We start from the raw sequence: 24,083 nt of genomic DNA, 5'->3' as shown, positions 1-24,083 counted from the left end.
AATAGATCTATAAATTATTTCCCCTCTACCACCCTGATTAGGTAGTGCTTAGTTTACGCCCAACAATCATAAACCCTAGGCCGTTTATCCCCTCATACCTACCCTATCGCATTAGCTAACATTCGCAACCTATATATCGCCGTCCTCTGCTTCCCCCCCAAGATGCTTCTTCGTGTGTTCAGCTATGTGTGCCACCACGGACCGCCACGCATCCGTCGAATATACCGGCCCGCCATCACCGGGTGGTCCATCTGGCCTAGAACCCCCCTCGTCGTTGATCCATTCGATACTCACCATATTCAGCCTGCTCTGCACCTCCATCATCCACCCTGATTCTTCCGGCCAGGTCGAGAAGGCATCGTCGAGCACAATGACCTTGCTGTAGTGCACTATCGCTCGCAGCCGTTCCCCGAGGTCGATATCCATCGGCATCGGGTTCTTGTGGAACCGCCCTCGGCTGATAAAGTCCCTATCGCCATCATCCCCCGACACCACCGATCGGGCGAGGACCGCAATCCACCACACGAGCGGGTTGTTCCGCGGCGTCGACTTAGGCTTCCTCAACGCCTTCATAAGCAGCAGCTGGATCGGTGCCCAGACGCCCTCGAACCCTCCCTTCTCCCGCCTCCGCGCTATCGCCTTGAGATCCACCTGCCAGACCTCTTGCTCGATATCTAGAATGTCGTCGATCTGGCTCTCCGTCAACCGCATACCCATCTCCTCCAGCGTGCCCTCGTCTTGCGAATGACAGATGAACCCCACCAGGCTCGTCCAGATGGACTGGTATCGTCGTCGCCGACTGAGGTCGCAGACGGCCGCGAGGCTCTCAAACGCACCTCGACCCTCATCTTCCCCGCTCTCATCCATGCTGTTCAATGCGGCCCGCGCCGCCCGTGGCCATCGCTCCGTCATGGCCTCTATCCCGTCCAGCCCGTTCCAGAAGGCCGACTGGATGATCATGCGCCTCTGACGATCCTGGACAAATCTGCGTCTCTGCTCTCTCGCATCCTCGCCGCCACTCCTGAACTGCACAACCTTGCGGTTCGGTGCCAGCGCTGCATCCGGCGTGGGGCTCGTCGCCGATAGGTATCCGATCCAGTTTCTCTTGATCCTTTTCCAGACTTCATCGTCCTCTGCCTCCCCTGGGCGGAGGAAGTTCATCTCCTGGAGCCATCCCTCGCAGGCTGCGCGGTCTGTATCTGATAGCCGTGCCATGCGGTGCGGAGCCTCGTTGTGCTCTGTTGGTAGATCTGGCTGTGTGGACCGCTCAAGCGCGATCGTGTAGAGTTCTGTAGCCGTCATGACTGGATATGCCGGATGTATGCGTTGGCCGTGAGTGTAATTCTGCTGTAATGTTAAGGTAATTGGTATTTGCCGTGAAAAAAGGAAATTTGTGAAGAACTATTGAGAACCTTGCTCTCTCCCTCTGACTACTGCAGGTTATGGTTCTATATCACGTGACCTTTGAGATTATGCTACCTACCCTGCTGCTGCTACCTATCCTCAAGCTTGGCTGTTGCCATGTAATATGGAGGCCGCTAGTTTTCGGTCTTATTACTGGACGATCATGAGTCGATCGAGCCAGCCGAAGCAGTTAAGCCACTTGAAGTCCTCACTTAAGAGATGTCAAGGCAATAGAATGATTGTTCTACACTGAGAAGTTCTGGCAATTTATAAAATGGCCTCGTAGTGATGGTAATTCAAGTGCAGCATGCTTTTGAAGAATTTGTTTACTTGTAACCCTGTCTTAGCTACCTATCATTAATAATAGCCGAGCATCTATCTACCCATTCTTCCTTATTACTCTTGAATACACTGCCAATAAAACTCCTCGGCTCCTTCATGAGAAATATTAGGTCGTTACGTAATTTGAAGAGCTCGTCTTTAGGCGTGAGACGTGACTCGCAGTTGCGTGGGCTATCCCGATTGCCCTTGACTTTAATCCAACCCAGTTCTCGAAGCATTCGGTTGTTGACCCCTTTGTGCTCTACGGTTACAGACGGTTAGGTAATCAGTCATCCTATTTCGTCGACGTTGAACGGGACCGTGGATATGACTCACCGATTTTCTTCGTCATCTCAGACACCCGCAGCACTGAATCACGGTCTTTGTCCCATGGAAATGCCTCCGGCCGCAGGAACCAGAGCATTCTCGTCACCATGTTGGCTGCTAGAAGAGCCGGGTCCCTTCTCCTAGTCGTCACGTTGAAGGCCTTTGTATTGGGCCGAACCTCGGGGGTTGCACTCGACGCTGTGATGGTTAACGTGAGCATGAGCATAAGATCACATAATGGATCCTCGAGGCATTCTGTCAGACAGCAGTACGCCACACAGTAGTGGGATAGTACGCCCTGATCTCCTTTCGCGAATAGCCGACGTATCTCGGTGAAGCCTCTTTCCACAATATCTGGGATCTGCTTGAACGGTATCTTACAGCCTAGATCGATTCGTGGTCGGATCCTCGCTCGCTTGACGCCAACCGAATCGACCGACCTACGAGCCTCCGCCTCGAGCGCCCGCCTCTTGAGGCTGTCGGGCCGAGCCGCGAGGACAGTGGCGGATGCAGCTGCTCCGACGAGTTGTACTACCTGCTGATGCGTCAATCTCCGGCGATGAGAGCCAGGTACCCACTCGATACTCGCAGATACCATAGCAGCTGCGATACCCGAGACCCACTGGGCCCTCGTTGCAAAGACGCCTCTGGTGTGTTGGATGGCGGCCCGGAGGATAGAAGGCCATGTCGAATGTGTCGGTGCGATAGACTCAACTCCTGGGTGACCCTTCCTGCCGCCCTCCATCAGAGCAACGAACATCTCTTCTGCAAAGTCGCGTCTCGTCTTTAGCACCATCCTCGATTCATCTGTCGGACGGTCATCGAACTTGAGTACTTGCGCTGATAGTTTTCGAAATTTCTGTGATGATGTCAGGAACGCTGGGGAAGCTAAAGAGACTCCTGGCACGTACGATGTTTTGAAGGGACTGTCTTGCGCCTCCCAGGCCTCTAACGCAATCATCGCCCGAGCACTCTCCTCGTTACCCGTGTCGGCATCACCATGCGATCCAACGCCGTCCCTACCGCCACTACGGATACCACGGTTCAAGCCACGACGAACTTGGCGCGCGATAAAAGCGGCCGTCTCTGGTACCCATAGATCTCGGAACACCTCGTGGAGAAATGTCGTCATCCTGTCCATCCCGTCTATCGATCGACCCCCAAGTTCAGCAAACCACAATTGACTGTGTCGGTTGGATGCCACCGTTCTATCGTAGTGATACTCTAGCGAGGCAACGTGCATCAGAACGGGCCGTCCGTTGCTCAACTGTGGCCATCCCACAAGGTTGACGAGTCCTCGCCCTTCTCGGATGTCCAGCATTCGCGGCGATATGAATGGCCATCCGCATGTTCTTAGACTATCAATCGTACCGAGAAGCCTCATAACTTTGGTAGGGAGCACCCTCGGGTCCCCGGTGAAGCAAAAGTTGCCCAGTCGATCGAGCGCAGCGACACCCTCGGAGAGAGAGCCATGCCCAGTCCTTTCGACCCAGCCTCGCGGAAGCGGCGGTCCATTTCTGCTATGGCTGCCTCCATAACCTTGGCGAAAGCCACCATGACTCCTGGGAAGATATCAGGAGAGAAACGCCGGAGGATACCTGCATAAAGCTGTTTCTCTTTGAGGAAGAGTCGCATGAGCTGGAAGATGGGCTGTAGTACGCTACTGAAGTTTCGACGACGGCGCACGAGTCGTGGAGCATCGATGGAAATAACCTGCTCGAATCGGAACGCAAACTCATTCGCCTGCATGGCTGCCTCAACCCTTTGTCTCTCCCGCGCAAAGGTGTCGATGCGCCAGGGTTGTCAGGTGTGAGTCGCCCCCGCACCTGGGCCAGTAGCCGCTGTTGCTTGTCCTTGAGCCGCGCCGTGCGCTGAGCCTCCGTCGAGGGGATGGTGAGAGCAGCTGTGGCGAGACCGTGGCTGGCTAGCAGGTCGTGAGGCCCATGACGGATAGACCGTTTCAGGTTGGAATAGCCCTGGAAGAAGCCGAACGAAAGCACGTCGGCACCCTGGTTCTGGTGGCTCATGTTCTCCTTCATGACAGTAAACAGGTCACTATCCAGGAAGGCAGGTGGACGATCCGATGTGAAATTGCCGTACGCTGGGTGGAAGCCGAGTGGGTAGAAGGTATAGTTGCTCCCGTAAAACTCCCCAGCCACCCGGTTACGGTCGGCAAGTAAACATACAGGAGGACCTGGTCTTCCTTCTGCATCGGGATGCTTGTTTGCTGCAGTGCAATGAACGTCAACAGCCAGGGCATAGGAGACGTGGCTGATGTTGTCGAGGTTATACTTCGCCTCAAGGGCCTCACGCAACCGCATCAGGCCAGGACTATACAACGCATCATGTTCTCTCTGGTCCTCCGTTGCTGGTACAGATGCTGATGATGGAGGTAGACTGGGTGGCGAGACGTCTGGCGCTTGCCTTGGACGGACGTCGCCACTACCGTCAGTATCTGGGCTCAACGGCTGCTGCTGGGAGTTGTCTTGCCCATCGTATTGATGCTCCTGATCATCTTGTAGCTGAGTCCCGTTATGTTGGCCCACATCAGTGTTCTCGGATTCGTTCATCCATTCAAGGAACCTCCGCTCCCGCTCTTCATCACCATCACCATTGTTGTCGTCGTCACCATTGTGCCTGTTCGCGTCGGCTTCGCCGTCAACAATACCTCGATAATCCGTATCGATTCGCCCTGGACTGAGGCTAGGTGGTATTTGAGAAGCAACATCATCGTCCGCCCTCTCCGACACGAACAGGCTATCGTTGTCTTCCACTTCGACGGTTGGTTGATCATCGTATAGCTCGTCGAGCTCATCCTCTCGTTCCTCCCCTCTAATTCGCTCCCATCCTTGCTGTGTCGCCGGCAAACTATTGTTTTCTCCATCATCATCACCGTCGTCGGTCTCGTTGGACTCGTCGTCCAGACCGTCGAGATAGGCTGGCCTGATGACTGTCTCTTCTTCGAGGTTCGCTATGCCTTCGTTGACTTCTATGTTGATGTTGGCGCCATAGTCGTACGCGTGGAAGGCGGGCTGATGATCGGTCCAGAAAGGGTCGTCTTCTACGGAGAACCTTTCGAGGAACTCCGTCCAGCCATCCATGAATAGTGTCTGGAATATGACCCACTTGTCAAAGGCAATCATCTGCGTCTCCTTGCCTCCGAGGGCCCACCTCGGCTCAACACCTTCACCAAGGAGCTCACCTTGAAGGAAGATGTCCTTGATGTACGATGCGAGTAACAGAGCACGGCCCTGTACGAGGGCAGTCCTCGTATGTGTTGTATCGTGTCGTCGGCGGGGGTGGTTGGTCCCAGCAGCTCTCTGGCTTGGATGCATGACGATGAACCAAGCTTCTCGAGTGGCGCCGGTGGCAATGCGGAAGGTACGGCCGCTCAGGTCGAAATCGACGCCCTGCACATGCTTTGCGACATATGGGGCACTCCAGTGGCGAAAGGATATTGTGATATTGTCAAAGAAGTGGCTAGACCGGCAGATCGGCCGACGCGGTAGACCGACGATGCTAACGAAATCGAGCCGAAATACGGGGTAATAATCGTCGTCCTCGCTCGCCGCCTTTGACCCTGTCTTCTTGCTCCCATAGTCCAATACAACTCGGCGCTGGAGGAGGTCAAGAGCACGTGTCCCGTCGAAGGCTTCGTCGTTCGTCTCGTCGATGAGCTCGTCAGCTAACACGACATGTCAGTCAGGACACCCCAGACAATTTGAAAAAACTAGCAGCGCGTTCTGGCTCAGGTTCTAGGTGGGGAAGAGCGTAGGAAGGGAAGGAAAGGACTGAAATAAGTCACTGCTCCTACACGCTCTTCGAACAATGCTGTGCCATACCATACATCCAGGAATCACCGGCGCGACGGTCTACCCTCCAGCCTCTTTGAAACTGGTCTGTAGCGTCTTCTGTGCTGACTGCACTCCCTTGGATGCTCGCGGGCTCCTCGAGATAATGTTCATCGGCCGAGAACGGCGATATAAGCTCTCGCGCCTCTTCTTGGTCCTCGCCGTCATCAATGTCAGGACCATCAGAGCGAACATCGAATTCGATTTCTTCTGGAAGCCCTAAGCACGACATGGTAGGCTTCTCAGCGTCCGTCACAACGGTTATGTTGACCAACGAGAGGTGACCCTGATGCTCAGAGGATGCTGACTGGTGACGAAAAGGATATGAATTAACATGAAGGGTACGGGGGGGAATGACAATACTGAGGAATACACACTACTTGTTTCTGTCAGGAATATTCCATCATCGTCACCTGCGAAACTGCTCGCTGATTTATAGGATTCGGCTACTGTGCAAACTGGTACGGCTAGACGCGAGACGCGTCGCTCTGCCTCGTGCTGTCGTGGTCGCAACTGAAGCTCTTTACCAAAGGGACCGCGTCTTCAGTAAGGTTCGAAAGGAGAGCAGCTACCGTACCTACCGCCAGCTTTACCCCGAACACATCCATAAACAACCCGGGCCGGCATACCCAGGGTTAGGTGTCCGAGCGCGCGTGTGGCTGATGTCAAAACCTGAAATATACAGCGCTATCTCATGCATCTTCTTCGAATTATCACACGGAATGACATCAAATCCCTCGTGATGCCCTTATGCAAAGGGTTAGGGCGAAACCCGCGGGAAATGAGGTGGCTTGCTCGTCACAGGCACTATGAAACTCTGCAAGCTTATCACAGTTTAAAACAACAAGGGTACTCTACCCCCAGTCCAGTTCTTTCCGGCCTATCCGCATCTTTTTCCCTGTGTTTTCAACCTTTACCAGTGTCTGACTAGCCATCAGTTCCAGCAGGAGCGTACAAGTGGTCGCGATAGGAACGATTTTGGCCTAGCCTAGCTGTATCAATAACTTCTCACGGGTTAAAAACAATACATTTGGTCAAAAATTATGGCTTTTATTATCATTACTATTATTTTAATTACTGCTGCTTATTGTTTATTTATTGCTGTGCGACTGCCGATGGTTCGCCGGATTGAATCGTATATCTTTTGGTATAGGGTATGGCTCGCTCGTCGTTCCCAGCTGCCGCCCCGCCTGCCCTGCGGAAGGATCAACGCTTACTTCCGGACGTCGCTACAGGCCCATCCATCCAGGATGATCTCTTTTGTGGCTGCGAGCTAAGGGCTTGTTCCTGGTGACGCTGGCGTTGTCGTCTCGCCCTAGTCATCTGGGATTGGCTAGGGCTTGGCCGCCCGTTCGGTAACGTTGTCCTGGTTGCTGGTGATTGGTGGATCCAGCCGTTCCCAACATCTCCCTTTGGTAGTTTCTGCAACGGACGGCCGACTTCAGCTGCAATGTAAGACTTCTGAGGAGGTGGCTGATAACCGTGATCCGCGGCATTCCTTGCATGTGTTCCGTCTTGGTGGCGGGGGGCTTCTCAGTGCCGTCTCCTGGGCTGGAGGCAATCCAGCGAACGGCGGCAACGAAGGTGGCTGCTGTTGAGGATGTCTTGATGGCTGGCGCTGTTGCCGCCGCTGCTGCCGCTGCTGCATTCGGGTAATAGGTCTTCTTCCATGGCCATTGTGCGCCCGCTGTCACGCTGTGCCCTGTCTGCCGTGTTGATCGGAACAAACCTTTGCGAAGATGGGGGCTCGATGATACGGCACCCTGTTGTTGACGGAGCACTTCATTCGGGACGTGGCTGATACGCTCGTCTGGCAAGTGCCGCTGCTGTTGCTGCTGATCATCGTGTTCGGAAATTGCAGTGGCGGACGTCATTCCTGCCAGGATCCTCTCGTACCCCTGGTATGCCGCCTGGATCGCTTGGAGTGCTTCGCCTGACCAAGGATTTCCTTCGTCAGACTCGTTGCTTTCCACTGCTTTGCGGCATCGATCGGAAGCCCATGCGAGGACAGCATGATCGATATAGGCACCAAGTTCGCTCGAGGCGTACACGCCTCTCAATGCAGGATTCTCCTTCACCTCGGGAATATTTCCCAGCTGACTACAGATAGCTCGTGTGATGGCCGAAGCCGGTGGTCTGTGGCGCATCTCAGTCTGCGGCTGGTGAATCGCGTCATCCGCGCCGATGCGTTCAGGGATCGAATCCTCCCACACCGGACGAAATGCAGGACCAACAGCGTGTTGGACGATGTGAAATAAGCCCATCCAGAGATCGCCGGTGCTGAAGCGTTCTGCATATTGCTCATAATGTTCTTCTGGCATCAAGTCGAGATAGTGTTTCGTCGAGGGATCCCTGAACTCGGTCATATGGCTGCGGACGTAGTCGAGGACCTGCCTTTCAGGGTCCGTGAACGGGAGGGGGGGGCCGGGCCCCCCCCCCCCCGCCCCCCCCCCCCCCCTCGTCTCCCTGCGGCCCGGGCCCCCCATCTCCCCCATCAACCAGCCGCCTGGTGGTTTTTGTAGCCCCCGCCCCGTCTCCTCCTCGTAGGGGTTTTTTTTTCTTGGGGACCCCCGATATCACCGGGGTGGGTGTTGACCCAGCGCACTACATGGTCCATGACCTGTGCCATGACCTCGCCTTCCTCCTTTTTGATCCGCAATAAAGGCTGCACATCCGGAAAACGAAGAGTAAGGTTCTGTTGAAGATGGCGGCAAAGACTGTCATAGGCTTCCTTGTCAAGCGAGGTCAGAAATCCGGTTCGCCGTGTTGCCTTTGTGCTCGGTTTGCCAGTGGAAGGAACCGATGGAGTGGAGTTGCTATCGCCGCTGCTACTGTCCTCCTTGGGATAAAAGACTTGGTATACATCTGCAGCATCATAGGTGTCGTTTTTGAGACTGCAGGCGAGCATGGTCCAGTCTGAAATCTGAATGGACTCAGAGGCGGAGGCAGGAAGTGCCCTTAAAGTTTCGAGTATCTGATAGAACGTATCGAACCAATACTGCTCGTGCAGGACGATGGTACACCCAAGTTAGCCACATATTATTCTAGGCAAGGCTTGATCCGAGACTGTCTGGGGTGGGAGAGGTGAATGAATAAATGGTAGGTCCATCACGGATGTCAAGGGTGAGTTACTCACATCGTCCAATCTGTACCCTGCGATCTGATACCATTTTGAAATGTTGAATGTGGTTCTCCCCAGAGAGGTTCGACACCAGCGGGTAATGCGAGGTCTCCACCGCTCGCTTCTCCACAGCGTGACGAGACGGCTGATGGGAAAGCGAGCTTCACTTGTCAGGCACAGGATATCCAACATCCTTTTCTCGATACCCTTCTTGTTGACATTTTTCTCGGCAGAAAATAGAGTGGGGTCCCGGTCAAAGGCGGAGGCGAGCTGTAACCAGATCTGACCATGTGTATCGGGCAGGGTGAGATCGCGACGGTTGACACGAAGCTTGATGTCAAGTTCGACTGGTAGAGTGTCTGTGTATAAGGATGAGTATTGTTTGTTATGTATGTATAAGTAGTATATCAGGTAGAGAAGATCTGCGGATTGGGGGTGATTGAAGAGGGGTCACACCTTTGTCGTAAAATTCGCAAATCCACCACAAATCGCTCGAATCAGAATCCGTCTGTTTCACGTAGTCTTTCAGAGCCTCGATGCGATGCTGGCCGGCCATGAGCTCAGGTTTCTCGTCGCCGTTGAAGTCGGCCCAGTTTTTGAAGGATAGCACATGCTGACGTCGGTCTTGGGCAGTGCTCTGATCAGCGTCTGGGATGGCGTCGATCATTTTTTGAACGGCGGCAGCACTGCAGGAGACCTGGACGTAGTGCTGCTCGGCTCGACGTGCGAGGCCGCCATTCTGGAAAGAGCGACAAAGATGGGCGACGTGATTGCGGTCGAGGGGCCTGTTGTTGCCACGAGACCAGGCGGAATGGAGGAGATGGATGGGCAGCTCAGCGACGGCGAGGCGGTAGGGCTCCGCCTGTTTCCTCAGGGAATCGACCTCGGTGAAGGAAGGTGGAGGAGGCTTTGGTGACTTGGCGGGCTTAGGTGGTGATGATGGGGTATCGTCGGGGACGGGAAGTAGGGAGGAGAGGTGGATAGACGGGGTTCACGGGAAGGGTGGGTAGGGGTAGTTTTCAGCCGTTTGGAGGGCCGGGGATCGGGGTTGGATTTGGGAGGTAGAGGGCGACCAATTTTGATCATTGTTTGTGATGATTGATTGATGATTATTATTATTGGGATTTATTGTTTGTGATTTATTTTATTTGATGTGGGATGTGGAATTGTAAAAGGGTAAGAAGCAACAGGTGGGAAGAGATGAGGGTTCAGGTTATTATATTGAATGGGAGTGTTAAGGTACAGGGGGTGGGGAAGGTGACTAATTAAAAGAAAGGAAGACGGGAGACGGGAGACGGGAGACGGGAGACTTCTGGGCTGCTAGTCAAGAATTAGATGTCGTCAAGAAGTGGCCAAAGGAGCATAGATGGTAGTCAGGGAGAACGAATGAGAAAGGTGGAGGAGAGATGGAGGCTTAGAGGTTTGAGGAGGGGAGGGTGCGCACGGACACCTAAACCCAGGTTTAGGTGGGGAGGGCGTCCAAAAATGGCAAGTTTACTGGTAGGCTTCTAAAATATTAGGGGCTCGTGGTATGGATAGCCCAAAGACGCATAACTTTTAACCCTAACCGGGACCGGTTCGGGGTGATCTTTGACTGCAATTACCCTAGGGTTATCCTAAGAAGATTTCTTTTTTTTTTTTTTTCTTTTACTCTTTTACTCTTTTATTATTTAGATTTTTCATCTTTTTCTTTTCTTTCTTTTATTTAAATTTCTAATACTATTTTACTAACAATAACTAACCTCTTTTTATATTACCCTCCCTTTATTCCATTCTCCCCTCGGTAGTTGCCATTATGGCTGCCTACTATGCCCGTGTTGACCCGGTCACCTTGCCGTGGTCTTCGTGATGCCCTCATATGCCAGCCCTATCTCGACCTTGGTAGCTTTGAGAGCGAAAAGGCGCCTCAGCTTAGTGGTCAGAGCGATCCCTCTGACTAAGGGACAGACCCGGGTTCGAGTCTCGGAAGCGTCTAGCCAGCCTTAAAGAGCCCTTTTTGCTAATTATAATAATATTACTCTTGCCTACCCTAAACCACCATCTCTTTCTCTTTTTCGTCTTTCTTTTACTTCTTTTTATTTCTACCTCCTCCTATGTTATTTATACTATCTCCTATAAGCATTCTAATTATATAGTTAAAGCTAGCTATTATCACTTAGTCCTATTCGTATGTATAGTTACCGTTAAGTATTGTGCGGGTAATATACCTACTATGGGAGCCCCCCTCTCTCTCTCTCTCTCTCTCTCTCTCACATACTCCTTTTTTTTTTCCCCTTGCTATCATTACCTATCATATCACATCATATATCATTACATATAACTAGTCAAACGTATCACACTATGCGTAAAACAAAAGTAATTAACTAAGCCCCTGAGTTTGTCTCCACTTGAGCACTAGATCAAAGACAGCCATAGCATTGGTCATCTCTCGCCCGCATACCAACTTGCTGTGCTTACGGCCCAGCCAGTCAGCATAGTCATCCCGACCTTTGAAGTCTCGACCGGCAGCCTCCTGGACTTGCGACCATATATCTGCCTCCGTCACGGCGGCCAACGCCATAGGGACTACAGCATGCTTCCACCGACATGATGCTCCTTTGGTCTCGTAACCGTCCCGACAGAGCTCCTGCGATACGTGACAGTAGAAGCAGCTCAAGAAACGTGCCTGTGGATCCTTCTTGTAGTTGACCAGACCCTGAAAGTTCATGCAGCTGGAGAAGGACAGATCCTTCTCTGCTGTGGCACCACAGGTACCCCACTGGTGCCCGGCCTCCTTGACGCCATCGAACATCCAGCAGATGCGGCAGCCCATCTTGCCAAGCTCCTCTATCTCCTCCAAGGCGGCCTCGAAACGTTCTAGAGCCAGGGCATCGCGCCTGCCGCGGGCATGTGATGCTATGATACCCTGCGAGGATAGCTCACTCTTCCACAACAGCTCATCGCGGCGGCAATTATCGCATCGGACGGCATCATCGAGATCTCCACAGTCCCGTAGGTCACCGTCCAAGCATTGGCCAAGGAGGCGGCGACGGCAACCTTGTGTCCGGATCAGCCTGCGTACCTCGCGCGTGCTCAAGTCTAGGTAGCTGTCGCGGATATGATCCTCAACCGGCCAGTCCTTCTCCTCGACGACTATCTCTGCGGTGACGGGCTCCCCAGCTCGCCCGCCCCGCCCCGCCTCCTGGGCGTAGTCGATGATGCTAAATGGGGCCTCGAGATGGATGACATGGACGATGCCTGCAACATCAAGGCCCGTGCCTAGAGCCGCGGTAGCCACGATATAGGGTGTTTCGCCGTTGACCCATGCCTGGAAGCCCTGCTCGCGCTGGGCAAGGAACTGCGCACCGCTATCATCGCGCTGAGCGTGATAGTAATGGCAACCAAGCTGCCGGGCAAGCGCTCTACACTTCGCGTGGCTGGTGCAGTATATGACACCCTTCTCACCCGGTGCTAGACGTGGGAGCCGGGCGTCCACCAGCCTCTTCACCTCCATGACGCCCCGTCCGTTACGGACGCGAAGGACGGAGTACCGCACGTTCAGCCGATGGCTCGAAGCCCGTATGTAGAGCGGAGCCTGGAGCTGCATGGCTTCTTCGAAGTCGCGTTGACGGAGCGGCGGCAGGGTCCCAGTGAGGAATACGAAGGGACACCCCAAGCTCCGCAGGAGAACGAGGCACCGGAGCTTCGCGCGGTAGGTTTCGGCGGCAGTGAATGACAGATGGCACTCGTCAATGACCACTCGGTCCAGCCTTCCCCTGACACTCAGATCAGCGGCCCACTGCAGGAAGTCATCGGTGACAGCCGCCTCGGCCGAGACCAGCGTAACCCTGGGCCAAGATTCACGCGCCTCGGGCCAGGACTTGCAGTCTAGGCCGGCATCGACGCAGCGTGTGACTAGCTGCCTCTTCAACTCGGCGAACGGAGCCACCACGATGGTCACGCCTGCACCTGCCAGCATAGCCGGGACCATAAAGACCAAGCTCTTCCCGCCGCCCGTTGGCAGCACGGCAACCAGCGGGCTCTGCTTCGCCGCGGCCAACCTGACGGCCTCTTCTTGCTGGGGTGACCGAAACTGGGCAGCGTCATCACGCAGGACAGCCCGGAGTGCCCGCAGGATCATGTCGTCCTTCTTCTTGTCCCCCACTGCTGCTGTCATACCTGCCCTTAGCTTCTCGAGCGAGGCGATCTTGGCCCGCTTCCGGGGAGGGTGGCACTTCTTCTCCTCGCCGCCAGACTCGGCCGCACCCTTGCGCTTCGAGGACGAAGTTGACGGCGGCGGCTCCAAGGCCGATTGCTGCTGCGCGTCGCAGCCGAGGAACTTGTGCCAACGACGGCTCACCTGCCCGAATATGTCCAGAGACTCGGCCGTCAAGCGCTTCAGCACATCGATCGTGACACCGTAGTTGGCGGCTGTCTGGCCGGTGTGACAGGCAGCCAGATCGTCCGGCGCCTCGTACTGCTCCGACTCGTCATCGTCGTCGCCGTCCTCAAAGTCTGCCCGAGCGGCCCCCCGGTCGCGAGCGTGCTTCTTGCTGATGGCGATGGCGATGTGGCGCCAGTCTTGGAGCGTGATCCTGCGGCCGATATAGTGGGAGGTCCACTTCCCCATGGCCCCAGACATACGACTGCTCTCCCACGGCCCCGTCTCGTTATGCCAGATGAAGTCGCTCGGCGGCGCCATCTTGCCATATAGCTCCCATCTGTCCGCCTCCCAGCGATCCGTCAGCGGTCGGATGTAGACCATGTACATCACGAGCAGCTGCCCGATCCTCTCCGGCAGGAAGCGGGGGATCACCTTCGGCGAGTCGAAGTGGGCCAGAGACTTGTGGTACTGGGTGACGAGCACAACATCGCCGTCGATGACAAAGACGCTGCGGTCCCTGTTGATGCCGTTGACCAGGCGCAGGCCCGTGATCTCTTCCCCTCGGCTGGGCTGGCCGCCGGTGATGTGGGAGAGGAGCAGCAGAAACTCCTCGAACTTCTTCACCAGCTTCAGGTACTTCCTGATGCCCGCCCACTTCCACTCGCCCGCTCGATCTAGGAACTCTGTCTTCCGCGAGCCCATGACGAGGTCCTCGAGCATCTCGACCTCCTTGCCAGCGAGGTCGTTGGTATGGATGAAGGACCGGCCTCGTCTTGTATGGGTGAGATCATCCTCAATGCCGGCCAGAGGAAGGATGAAACGCTCGTCGTCGCCCTCCTTGAACATCAACTGACCCCACAGCAGGTCCTCGGCGTCTTTCGTCATCCTAGCCACCATGTGACGAATCTTCTCCATCAGGATCGGCTTGCCCATGAAGTACATCATCTCGCCGTCCTTGCTCCAGGACACCATCAGCCGGCTACCAGTCTCCTGCGCGATCTTCCTTCCGTATAACAGCAAGCTGAGCGTATAGCCCATGGGAGAGTATGTCGCCTTGCAAAGCCAGGCGTCTCGAACCTGGGCGAACCGTTGCGCGAGGTCCGTCATCCCGGCCCGCTCCCGGGTGGGTATAGCCCACTCTCCCAGCAGCGCCCGCCCCGTGAAGACGAGTCCCGCAAGCACGTAGGTGAATAGGTGGGCAGGTCGGAGCTGCCCCGTCTCGCCGTCGATTCCCAGCACCCCGACGAAGTGCCACAGCGGGCTCGCAAAAGGGTCCCCGTCGAGCCGCTGCATCCAGAAGTCCGCCAGAATCTGCAATATCTCTTCCTGCAGCCCCTCGCCCGACTGTTCCTCGTCCTGCAGATGCGCCCAGAGCAGCTCGAGGCTGGCCCTCTGTGCAGGCGTGAAGCGAAAGCCGTGTTCGGCAAACAGCGCATCCTCCTCCAGCGACAGCACGTTGAGGCAATAGCATAGGAACCGCTTCACATATACCAGGTAGCGATCCATGCTGGTCTTCTCCTGCAGCGGCCCAAACGGTCGGCTGTGGGCATCGTGAGGGTGGGGGCTGGCCAGGAGCAGGCGGGTCATCAGGGGCATGCTCTTCAACCCGCCGATGCAGCGGTCGAAGAATAGACGATCTAGAGCCGTGGCCATCCGTCGCAGCTCGTCGTCGTCACAGCCGGGCATCCTGCTGCAGGCTTGGATATCCACCAGATTCCTCCCGGCGAAGTGGGCTGACCAGCCGGTCCTCTTCAGCCAGTTCGTCGTCTCGTGCCTCAGGATCCCTTCCTCCATGACCTTCTGCATCTTCTCCTGCTCCTCCTGCTGCAGTGACCACCCTTGGGTGATGTCGGCGATCATCGTCTGATCTTCCGGGTGCGTCTGCTGCCTGTCTGCCATCGTCGCTCTTCTCCCCCTGCCGACCCCGACCGGCGTCAGAGGATCTCCTGCTGCCGAGACAGCATCGCTGCCGCCGGTGGAGACGACTACGCAGAAGTAATAAATCGCCCTCTTGGGTCCCGTAAAGAATGTCTGTAGACGGACGCTAGTCCAGAGATCCGCCCGCGCCCTGGCTCCTTTTATGTTGTGCTCGTTGTTGAAGTGAACCCGTAGGCGCTTCCAGCTCGGCGTGAGGTGCCTGCACCCCGGCCAGGTGCAAGCGAAGCCCCGGTGAATAGGGAGGCCCTTGATGGCTCGGGTCGGGCTTGACGCACCGTGCTGGACGAGCTGCTCTATTGCCGGTCCTTGTACCTGTAGGCCCTTGTGGCGGCGGGCGAGATCGCTACGGTCCCGATGGTTGATGTCAGGGTGACGGTCCCTCAAGTGACCCTCGAGGTTGCGGACCGCATAGCCATGGAAGGCGCAGATTAATGACTGGTGCTCGCCGTTATATATAAGCCACTCTTCTCCTAGTTTAGTACCTTCTGCATGATGATGATGATGATGACTGGCGGACTCTCCCGTGTCTTCCTGATGATGATGATGATGATGATGATGATGTTCTGGCTTGTTGCTGTCAACTAGGTCTGTTAGACGCGCTTGGGCCATCTCGTAGTGAGTGGCTGCTTGCTTTCGCTGAATCTCTCTCGAACGAATAGTGTCTGCTGCTGGCATCTGCTCGATCGTCGTTGCCTGCGCTACTACCTACCTATGTATCATAGGCGGATATATAACGAGGTCGAGCTTGTATTATTGTTCTCTAGGCGGCGAAGAATCAATCTGGCATCTAGAGACGCGTTTTATTATTCTATTTCCCTCTTCTTCTTTACTTTTTCCTCAACCCTGAAGTCCTCTCTCCTTTATATCCTGATTGGCTGTAGCACGAAATGGTAGTTTGCGACTGGTACTTTGGCCCCCCTGTTCGCGCCCCGGACCCACCCCCGCGTGCCCCCTTGCATTGCCATTGGTCCGTGCCCCTGACCCCGAAATGGTAGTTTGGCCCAAACTACCACTGGCCTCTCGGTTAGGTATCTAGGCTTTGTCTTTCCAATATGACATAGCGCGTCTAGAAGTAATAGCGGGTAAATCGGTGTGCTGCTCTGGCATATAGTTCTATGTATGTTTACCGGAGAGAAAAAAGGTCCCGCGGTGGGAGATTCCTAAGCACTAGTTCTGTGATCTCGGCGGAGAGACTAAGTATAGAAGCCATCGCCCGTGACTAAGATGCAGACGGTGCTAATATTCAAGAGACGGCTGTAGTCCCAACCCTGACTGCTGCACGTGTCTTTGTGTTCCTCTCGGGTTGAGGTGTAGAGTAGAACACAGCGTACGCGTTTATTCTTCATCGTATTGGCTTAAGCCTAACGATAAGGATACTATACGCGTTTATTCGCATTTCCATTGGCTACTACTGTAAGCCACCGATAAGGGTATAACGTTATTTCGTAAGCAATTTTTTGGTGCGATTTAGTCTGCGATAGATTTAGCTACGAAAGATACTAAAGAAAATAGGATATACGCCATAAATAATAATTAAAATAGTGCTAATATATATTAGTAAATTCTTTATGTTTTTTCTTATTATTATATGATATTTTAACCTTATATTCTATTATAGTTGATTTTTTATGGATTTTTATTATGCTCTCTGGCTAACACTCGAATTTAATAAAGACATTCACGACTCTCCCAACCCGAACCCTACTTATATTATTAATACCCTATCCATCACCCTAACCTTATAAAGGTTTACTTAGAGTCATAGAGGTTTCTTTTATAATTATAAAGGTTTCTTTAGGTTATAAATAAAAGCCCTCTGGGCTTTTATAGAGATTCTAGGAGGTTCTAGAGGTTAGGGTCAGGCATTGGGTCAGGCATTGGGTCAGCTATAGATAGAAGCCCTTCGGGCTTCTATAGAGATTCTAGAGCTTTCTATAGGGGTTAGGGTCACACATTGGGTCAGGGTTAGGGTCAGGCATTGGGTCAGGCATTGGGTCAGCTATAGATAGAAGCCCTTCGGGCTTCTATAGAGATTCTAGAGCTTTCTATAGGGGTTAGGGTCACACATTGGGTCAGGCATTGGGTCAGCTATAGATAGAAGCCCTTCGGGCTTCTATAGAGATTCTAGAGCTTTCTATAGAGGTTAGAGTCATGGTTAGGGTCACATATTGGGTCAGGGTTAGGGTCATACATTGGGTCTGGGTTAGGTTATAACCTTCTAGAATAACCCTAAAATTATATAACTATCATTTATCTCAAAAACTTAATTCTTTAACTCTTTTACTTCTTAGCCAAAGATGACCCTTATAGCACCTTGAAAGAGGCTGCCGATGAAAAACGCAGAAAATACAAGTCCCTCGGGGCTTTCTTTCAGCCTCTTATCTTTTCCGCAGGTGGCCTTATGGACCTAGAGACAGCTAAAGCCTATCAGAAGCTCCAGAACCTTATCGGCCCCTTCGCAGCTAACCAGCTAGACTCCTCTATTAGCCTTGCTTTGACGAGGACTAGGGCAACCTCAGCAGCTTCCATAGCCCGAGATCCCTCTAGCAACTTAGCTAAGTCAATCTGGAATACTTCTAGGGCTTCTTAAAGCTCCTCTTTACTCTTTACCTCTTATCTCTTTTTCTTTATCTCTTATTTCTTATCTCTTACCTCTTATTCTTTATCTCTTATTTCTTATATTTTATCTCTTTGCCTTTTTATATTAGCTATATCTCTCTTTCTTAGCTATTTCTCTCTTTCTTAGCTATCCCCCTCTTTCTTAGCTATATCTCTTATATCTCTTTTATACTCTTATTTCTCCTTTTTCTTATCTCTTTATATCTTAGAAAAATCTCCTCTCTTTAGTCTATAAGCTATATCTTTAGCTAGAAGAAACCCTCCGGGCAAAATAGCTTAGATAGTTAATACTAACCCCAACCATAACCCTAACCCTCGGGCGTCACAAAGATAATGGAAGCCCCCCTCGGTGCCCTATCAGCCTGCCACTGAGCAGCGGGGATATCCATAGCTTGGCAGCGGTCTAGGAGGTTGCCTAGCAGCGAGACCAGCGGCACAACTACCATAGTTATGCCATCTGGGCAGCTAGCAGCCGGCAACTGAAATAAAAGGCTCTTGCCGCCGCTAGTGGGCATGATGGCTAGGATTGGATTCCTATTACCCATAATGGCCTCTAGAATCGGCTTCTGGCCCTGCCGGAAGGTCGCGTTGGGGCCGAGCAGCCTCTGCAGCTCGAGGTCAAGGTCAACCTTGCGCAGCTGCTTCCAGCGGGCTGCTTGAAGCTGCTGGAAATGCTCAAGGTCAACGGCGGCTAGGCCTCTCTTTGAGCCCGAGGGGATAGTTGCCCTTGAGAAGCCAGGGGCAGAGGGGAAACCAAGCAAGAAGTGCCACTCTTCACTAAGAAGCCGGAAGCTTTGCCTGCGCTGATAGGTCTCAAAGTGGGCTTCTGTAAGCTGCCGGCCGTAGACGAGGTTGGAAGTCATGCTGCCATGGCCGGTCTGCCTATGGAGAATAGTATCTCTTTCTCCAGGGCCCTCTTCATCAGAGCTGCTTTCGCTATCTCCGTGGTCGACTTCGCTATATAGCCCCTGGCTAGTAATAGCTGCATCGCGGATATAGCGGCGGCCTAGGGCGATAGCTATATGCCGCCAGCTACTGATAGTAAGAGACTCGATGCCGGCTAGCTTGCCCCAGCGCTTAAGGACCCGGCTAAGCCTAGCCGAATTCCAAGAGCCTGCTGCAAGCCCTATATGCAGCCTAGGGCTATCAGCCTGGCTGCCTCTCAGGGCCCCAAAGGGAGAGTTTCTAGGGCTATAGAACCCTAGCTCGGCCTGCAGCTGCTGCAGCTGGGGGTTATCCCCTAGGGCCTCTACCTTCTTGCTAGAACCCTTATCGCCATCTAGGCCAGAGGTCTTCCAGAGAAAGGGGGAAAAAGAGCCCTGAGAGCTACGGTCAAAGTTGGCCTGCATAGCTTCCCAGAAGGGCAAGATAAGCCAGAGATAATAGACTAAAAGGGTGCTAACCTCCTGAGGAAGAAAGCGGTGAATAACCTTGAGTCTCTCTGACCTAGAAAAGCCCTTGTGAATACCAGTAACTAGCATAACTAGCCCTTGGTCTAGGAAGATATTGCGGATGCCCCCTGCGGCGGTATTGCGGTGCCGAAGAGTCAAGAGCTCATTTGACCTAGCCGGAAGACCGCTGCTCAAGTGGATCAAGAAGGCTAGCAGCTTAAGCAGCTTCTCAATGCTTTGGCTATAAGAAGACATAGCCCTAGCTTCTGGGGTTATAGAAGAGCTACTAGAGCTTCTAAACTAGCGGGCCTTGAGAATAGGGTCTTCCCAGAGAAAGGAAAAAAGCTAGCTCTTAGTGCCTCCCCTAGCTACCTCATAGAGGCTATCTAAAAGGAATAGCCTACTGAATTATCAGTAGGGTTATCCTGGATAGAATCCCAGGGATAGAAGGCACTAGGGCTGGCTGGCTATCCTCCAAGGTATAGCTCTCTTGCATAAGAAGCCCCTGGAAGAGAAGAAGCCGGGCTTCGTCTAGGGCAGCTTGCAGTATATGCTGCAGGCTAGGGAGGCTAAGCCGGTTGCCTCTATAGAGGATAGTCTCCCCTTCCCAGCTGATATAGCCGGGCTGGGCCGTATTGGCCTTGGCAGCTATGCCATAGCTACGCAGCCGAAGGATAAACTGCATAGGGGTCGTGTCAGCCCCAGCCGGGCTATTTAGCATGCACCTAGTTACGAGCTGTTGCACTAGCTCAAAATAACCAGGGCTTGCCTCTCGAGCTTCTAGAAGAGAGCTTCCAAGCTCGGTATGCTGCTGGATAGCCTTATCTCTTTTTCTAGCTACTTCCCGCAGGATAAGTAGCCTAGAAATAGATACTAAGGCAGAGAGAAAAGGGGTAAAGGTCTCAAAGCCTAGCCAAGAGCCATCAGGGGATATACTAAGCATAGTAAGAAAGGAGACCATGACGCTATCAAATTTACTATCCTTAGTCTGATGATCTAGGATCGAGATGAAAAGCGCCAAGGTCCTTTCTTTTACCCCCTTATAAAGCCCTATAACCTTATGGCTAGAGAAGTTGCCTTTAGCTGAGAGCCAGGCCTCTTCTAGGTCATCAAGGTTATCAGATAGAGCCTTATAGCTAGCTAGCTGCTGCTGGCTTGCTTTGAAAGGTGGCCTCTCTGCGGGCTCAAGGTTAAGGCAGCGGAAGGTATAGACTAGAAGCTGCTTTGCTACTATGGCATAGCGGTCTTGCGTAGCCTTCTTATACCTATAGCTAAAGGGCTTCTTTGCTGGCTGCGAGGCATCTTGCCGGTTAACCTCAAAGAGAGCATTTAGAGGAATCTTATTAGAAGCTATAAGGCCTATAGCTTCTTGAATAAGCTCCTCAAAAGCCTGCAAGATAAAAAAGCAATCTAGCTCAGAGGTCTCTTTTAGAGATTCTTTAGTTAGGGTAAGGTCAAGAGAAAGCAGCTCTCTTAGGAAATCCTTTTCCCCACTAAAGTCAGCTAAGTGCCTTGCTAATCCTAGCCTTCAAAGCCAAGGGTTAGGAGCAGTAAAGTCATTTAGCTGCTCTATAGCCTCGGCCTCCTTGCTTCTGATAGCTAGGGCTTGGGCCTCAAAGGCAGCCTTGGCTTCTAGAAGAGAGAGAGCTTCAGAGCTATTACCTTCTAGCAAGACCTCAAAGTATTCACTGCGAGGCCCTTGCTTGAAGAGTTGCTGATAGGCTACGCCGGCTCGCCAATAGCTTTCAGTAGCTATAGAAGGCTGCGAGGCTGCTGCCTTGGAAGGCCGGCCGTCTTGACCCTTCTGCTGGACCTTGTGAAAGACCCGTAAGTGCTCTCTAATTCGGCGTAGCTGGGAGCCAACATAGAAGCAGCTAGGCTCAAAGGTGCAGCGGAAGCCCTGTTGCATAGGCTCTCCAAGTTGTGAGATAGGAGGGCCTGGAGGAATAGGCTTAGGTAGCCTTATAAGGTCCTTCTGGCCCTGAAGAAGATCAAGCTTAGTAGCTTGCTCTAGGGTAGGCTTGATCTCTTGGAGGGAAAGCTGATGAGGCTGTTGGCGGAGGTGTTGTTGAATTTGGTTAAAAAGAACTGCGGTTTTGCAAGTCTTGCAAATTAGAAGGGAAAAAGCCAGGATATAAGTAAAATAATCCATAATTATAAGACTTATAGATAACTAAGATATAAATAAATAATACTTTTAGATAACTAAGATATAAATAGAGATAGAAATTAGAAGTAAATAGCTAGGAAGAGTTAAAGTCTTTATAAAGAGGTAAAAGAAAGAAAGAATATAGAGGTTAAAGCTTATTAGCTAAGGAATTATCTTAATTATGGCTGGCGAGGTGGTTAGTGTGGCTAGATAGCTAAGTTGTGGCGGTGGTTGGGAAATTTTAGCGTAGCGCTAGTTGCACTGACCACCCTATTAAAATTTCTCTTTTTTATCTTTAAATAATTCTAGAAAAATTAAGAAATAAGATATAAGAAAAAGGACTTTATTTCTAAAATCCTTATAGCTTAAAGTTATATATATCTCTTTTGCGGAGCCTTAGCCCTATAGGAACCCTCTTTTCTAGAAAACGTCGGCTGGTCGAGAAAAAAACTATCGGCTGCCCCATGGTCTGCTAGCGTAAAAAAAAATCTCCCATATAAAAAAACTGTTGGTAGCTCAACCGACGGTTTTAATAGATGATAGGGCTTTTTATTTTTGCTTTTTATAATATAACCTACTTTAGGCCTTAACCTATTTATTATATATTCTCTCTCTTTTATATAATTACTTAAACTATAAATAAATACTTAGCCTTTAATGCTTATACTCTACTATAATAATTATACCCTCCCCCTAACTATTATATACTCTCTCTTTTATATATAAATATTAGCTTAATTATATTATTTTATTACTTTTCTTAATATCTCTTAATAAAATACCCCCCTTAATTTTCTTTTAGCTATAAATAATCTATTCCCCGCTATAATTTCACCCGAGAACCCTCTCCTCTCTTCTTACTCGCCTTAACCTCTTAATCCTCTTCCTTCTAACTTTACCGCCACTCCCTGCCCGCTATATAACCCCTGCTGTTAGGTATATTTCCCCTATATCTCATATGTTTTCCTTGGCTGACTATCTCTTTGGCTTCTATCTGCCGCCATGCCCTTGCCTGTGCCTGCCCTCCCCATTACTCTGGCCGCTATCTTCTATAATGGCACTCTTTATGCCTATTTAACCCTACACTTCAGCACCTTCTCTGCCTCTATCTGCCTCGACGTCGGTTTCCCTCTATTCGACTAGCTATTAAACCTGGGTTCTTTTCTGGTTTACTCGCGATTTGCTCACATACTGCCCGGCTGCCTCTTCTGCCCCTTATTACAGCCGGGCTCTCTTCTCTTAACGGGTTATAGGACCCTGCCCTGCCGGCATGCCGGGGTTATGACCTATAGCTATCATGCCACTTAATCTCATAACCCTACCTTACTCGCGTAACCCTAATAACCCTAACCCTAACTCACGTAACCCTCGCCTTATATATAACGGCCGGTTTGACCTATCTGATATACCTCGACGCATGGTCCGCCTATGCGGCCCAATCACATAACACCATTCTAGCCATCACTCCTCTCTTTCAACCACATCAAAAAAATCAATCTAAACTTTAACCCAGGCGCGACGGCATAATATAACTTAGAATCAATTAAAACTCGCTATATAATACTACCTAAATATGATCTTTTAATATATGCCTTTTCTATAAATATTACTACTTATCTTGCCTAATTAATCTTACCCCTCGGTTTTCTATAAATCCTACCCTATGCTTTTGTGACCCATATTTCTTTTTGTATGGGATTTTCTACGAACTCTACTAGAGATTGCCGCTGAATTGTTGGTAGGAGGCACTGCCACGCCATTACCATCGTCGTACATAGCGCTGCGCTTATTAAACAAGTCCCCTAGGCCGCCTGTACGTATTTGGAAGTGTGTGAATTCAGAAAGGGCACGGCGACATTCGTCGTCGTTCTTCAGCTGTTTCTCCAAATACTCTTGCACGCGCGCGAAGACGCTAGGCGGCAGCTTCGAATTTGGGCTGGTTGTGTCTGGCCGGAGGGCATCGGCGATCCAATGGATGTCGTACGTTTGCTTATCAAGCCGGGCTTTGAATATGGCGTCAACATCGACCCACGGAATATCAGGGAACTGGTCAGCCTCTCTCATCTCAGCCCATTTACCTTTGATTTGCAGCCAGCGATTTATAACGTGTGCGATCCCCGCCCCATCAACCTCGGAAGCGTGTTGAAATTCATTCACGGGCTTTAGTACCGCGATCGCAGCCTCGAGTTTCAGCCAGAAGCCGTTCTCTTGGATGATTCGAACCGCCTCGGGCAGGAGGACAGGGCAATCTTGAGATCGTAGCTCCTCGCGTACATTTTTTCCGAATGGACCGGTCTTTGGCAGGGTCTCGAGAACGGAGAAGAGGGGGGGAGGGATTGTACTGGGGGCCCCAGGGTGTAATTACACTGAGAAGCTATCCAGGCGAGCACTTTTGGGTTCCGCACAGGAACTATGGTGGCCATACAAGAGGGAACCCCATGGCAGCTACGAGACCTGGCCCACTTGGTCCGCGAAGAGGCACCCCCGTGTCGAGTCCCATCGAGCGCGGCGTTGGGAGTGACTCGACGTCGTACCTCCCAAGATTGACATGGGCATTCCCCAAATGTCGTCGCCGTCAACCTCGGGTTTCTAACTCAAA

General features: G+C 52.1%; 6 protein-coding genes and 1 non-coding gene across 7 annotated transcripts; 2 read left to right on the top strand and 5 right to left on the bottom strand.

Annotated features, from left to right (window-relative positions):
• Window positions 1-235: 235 nt before the first annotated feature.
• Window positions 236-1,302, bottom strand: LRP88_14999 (uncharacterized protein; the record flags this gene model as incomplete). Its single annotated transcript, XM_083251330.1, has 2 exons — window positions 236-256; window positions 295-1,302. The coding sequence occupies 2 exons, from the start codon at window positions 1,300-1,302 to the stop codon at window positions 236-238; spliced, it is 1,029 nt and encodes a 342-aa protein (XP_083092910.1).
• A 191-nt stretch (window positions 1,303-1,493) lies between these two features.
• LRP88_14998 (uncharacterized protein) lies at window positions 1,494-3,373 on the bottom strand (the record flags this gene model as incomplete). Its single annotated transcript, XM_083251329.1, has 3 exons — window positions 1,494-1,513; window positions 2,062-2,436; window positions 2,497-3,373. The coding sequence occupies 3 exons, from the start codon at window positions 3,371-3,373 to the stop codon at window positions 1,494-1,496; spliced, it is 1,272 nt and encodes a 423-aa protein (XP_083092909.1).
• Window positions 3,374-3,432: 59 nt separating this feature from the next.
• Window positions 3,433-6,603, bottom strand: LRP88_14997 (uncharacterized protein; the record flags this gene model as incomplete). The annotated part of the gene is made up of 4 exons (XM_083251328.1): window positions 3,433-3,822; window positions 3,879-5,737; window positions 6,284-6,444; window positions 6,497-6,603. The coding sequence occupies 4 exons, from the start codon at window positions 6,601-6,603 to the stop codon at window positions 3,433-3,435; spliced, it is 2,517 nt and encodes an 838-aa protein (XP_083092908.1).
• Window positions 6,604-7,222: 619 nt separating this feature from the next.
• LRP88_14996 (uncharacterized protein) lies at window positions 7,223-8,389 on the bottom strand (the record flags this gene model as incomplete). The annotated part of the gene is made up of 1 exon (XM_083251327.1): window positions 7,223-8,389. One exon carries the CDS (start codon window positions 8,387-8,389, stop codon window positions 7,223-7,225), a length of 1,167 nt encoding a protein of 388 aa, XP_083092907.1.
• A 1,245-nt stretch (window positions 8,390-9,634) lies between these two features.
• Window positions 9,635-10,450, top strand: LRP88_14995 (uncharacterized protein; the record flags this gene model as incomplete). The annotated part of the gene is made up of 2 exons (XM_083251326.1): window positions 9,635-9,911; window positions 10,443-10,450. 2 exons carry the CDS (start codon window positions 9,635-9,637, stop codon window positions 10,448-10,450), a joined length of 285 nt encoding a protein of 94 aa, XP_083092906.1.
• A 474-nt stretch (window positions 10,451-10,924) lies between these two features.
• Window positions 10,925-10,998, top strand: LRP88_14994. Its single transcript has one exon. It is a non-coding gene; the product is annotated as a tRNA-Val (tRNA).
• A 7,254-nt stretch (window positions 10,999-18,252) lies between these two features.
• On the bottom strand, window positions 18,253-19,425 carry LRP88_14992 (uncharacterized protein; the record flags this gene model as incomplete). Its single annotated transcript, XM_083251325.1, has 1 exon — window positions 18,253-19,425. The coding sequence occupies one exon, from the start codon at window positions 19,423-19,425 to the stop codon at window positions 18,253-18,255; it is 1,173 nt and encodes a 390-aa protein (XP_083092905.1).
• Window positions 19,426-24,083: the final 4,658 nt, after the last annotated feature.

The sequence above is a fragment of the Fusarium phalaenopsidis genome (assembly GCF_050370095.1).
Source record: "Fusarium phalaenopsidis strain FUZ10S chromosome Unknown contig_32442, whole genome shotgun sequence".
Classification (NCBI taxonomy): domain Eukaryota; kingdom Fungi; phylum Ascomycota; class Sordariomycetes; order Hypocreales; family Nectriaceae; genus Fusarium; species Fusarium phalaenopsidis.
This window is presented reverse-complemented; position numbering and strand designations above follow the sequence as displayed.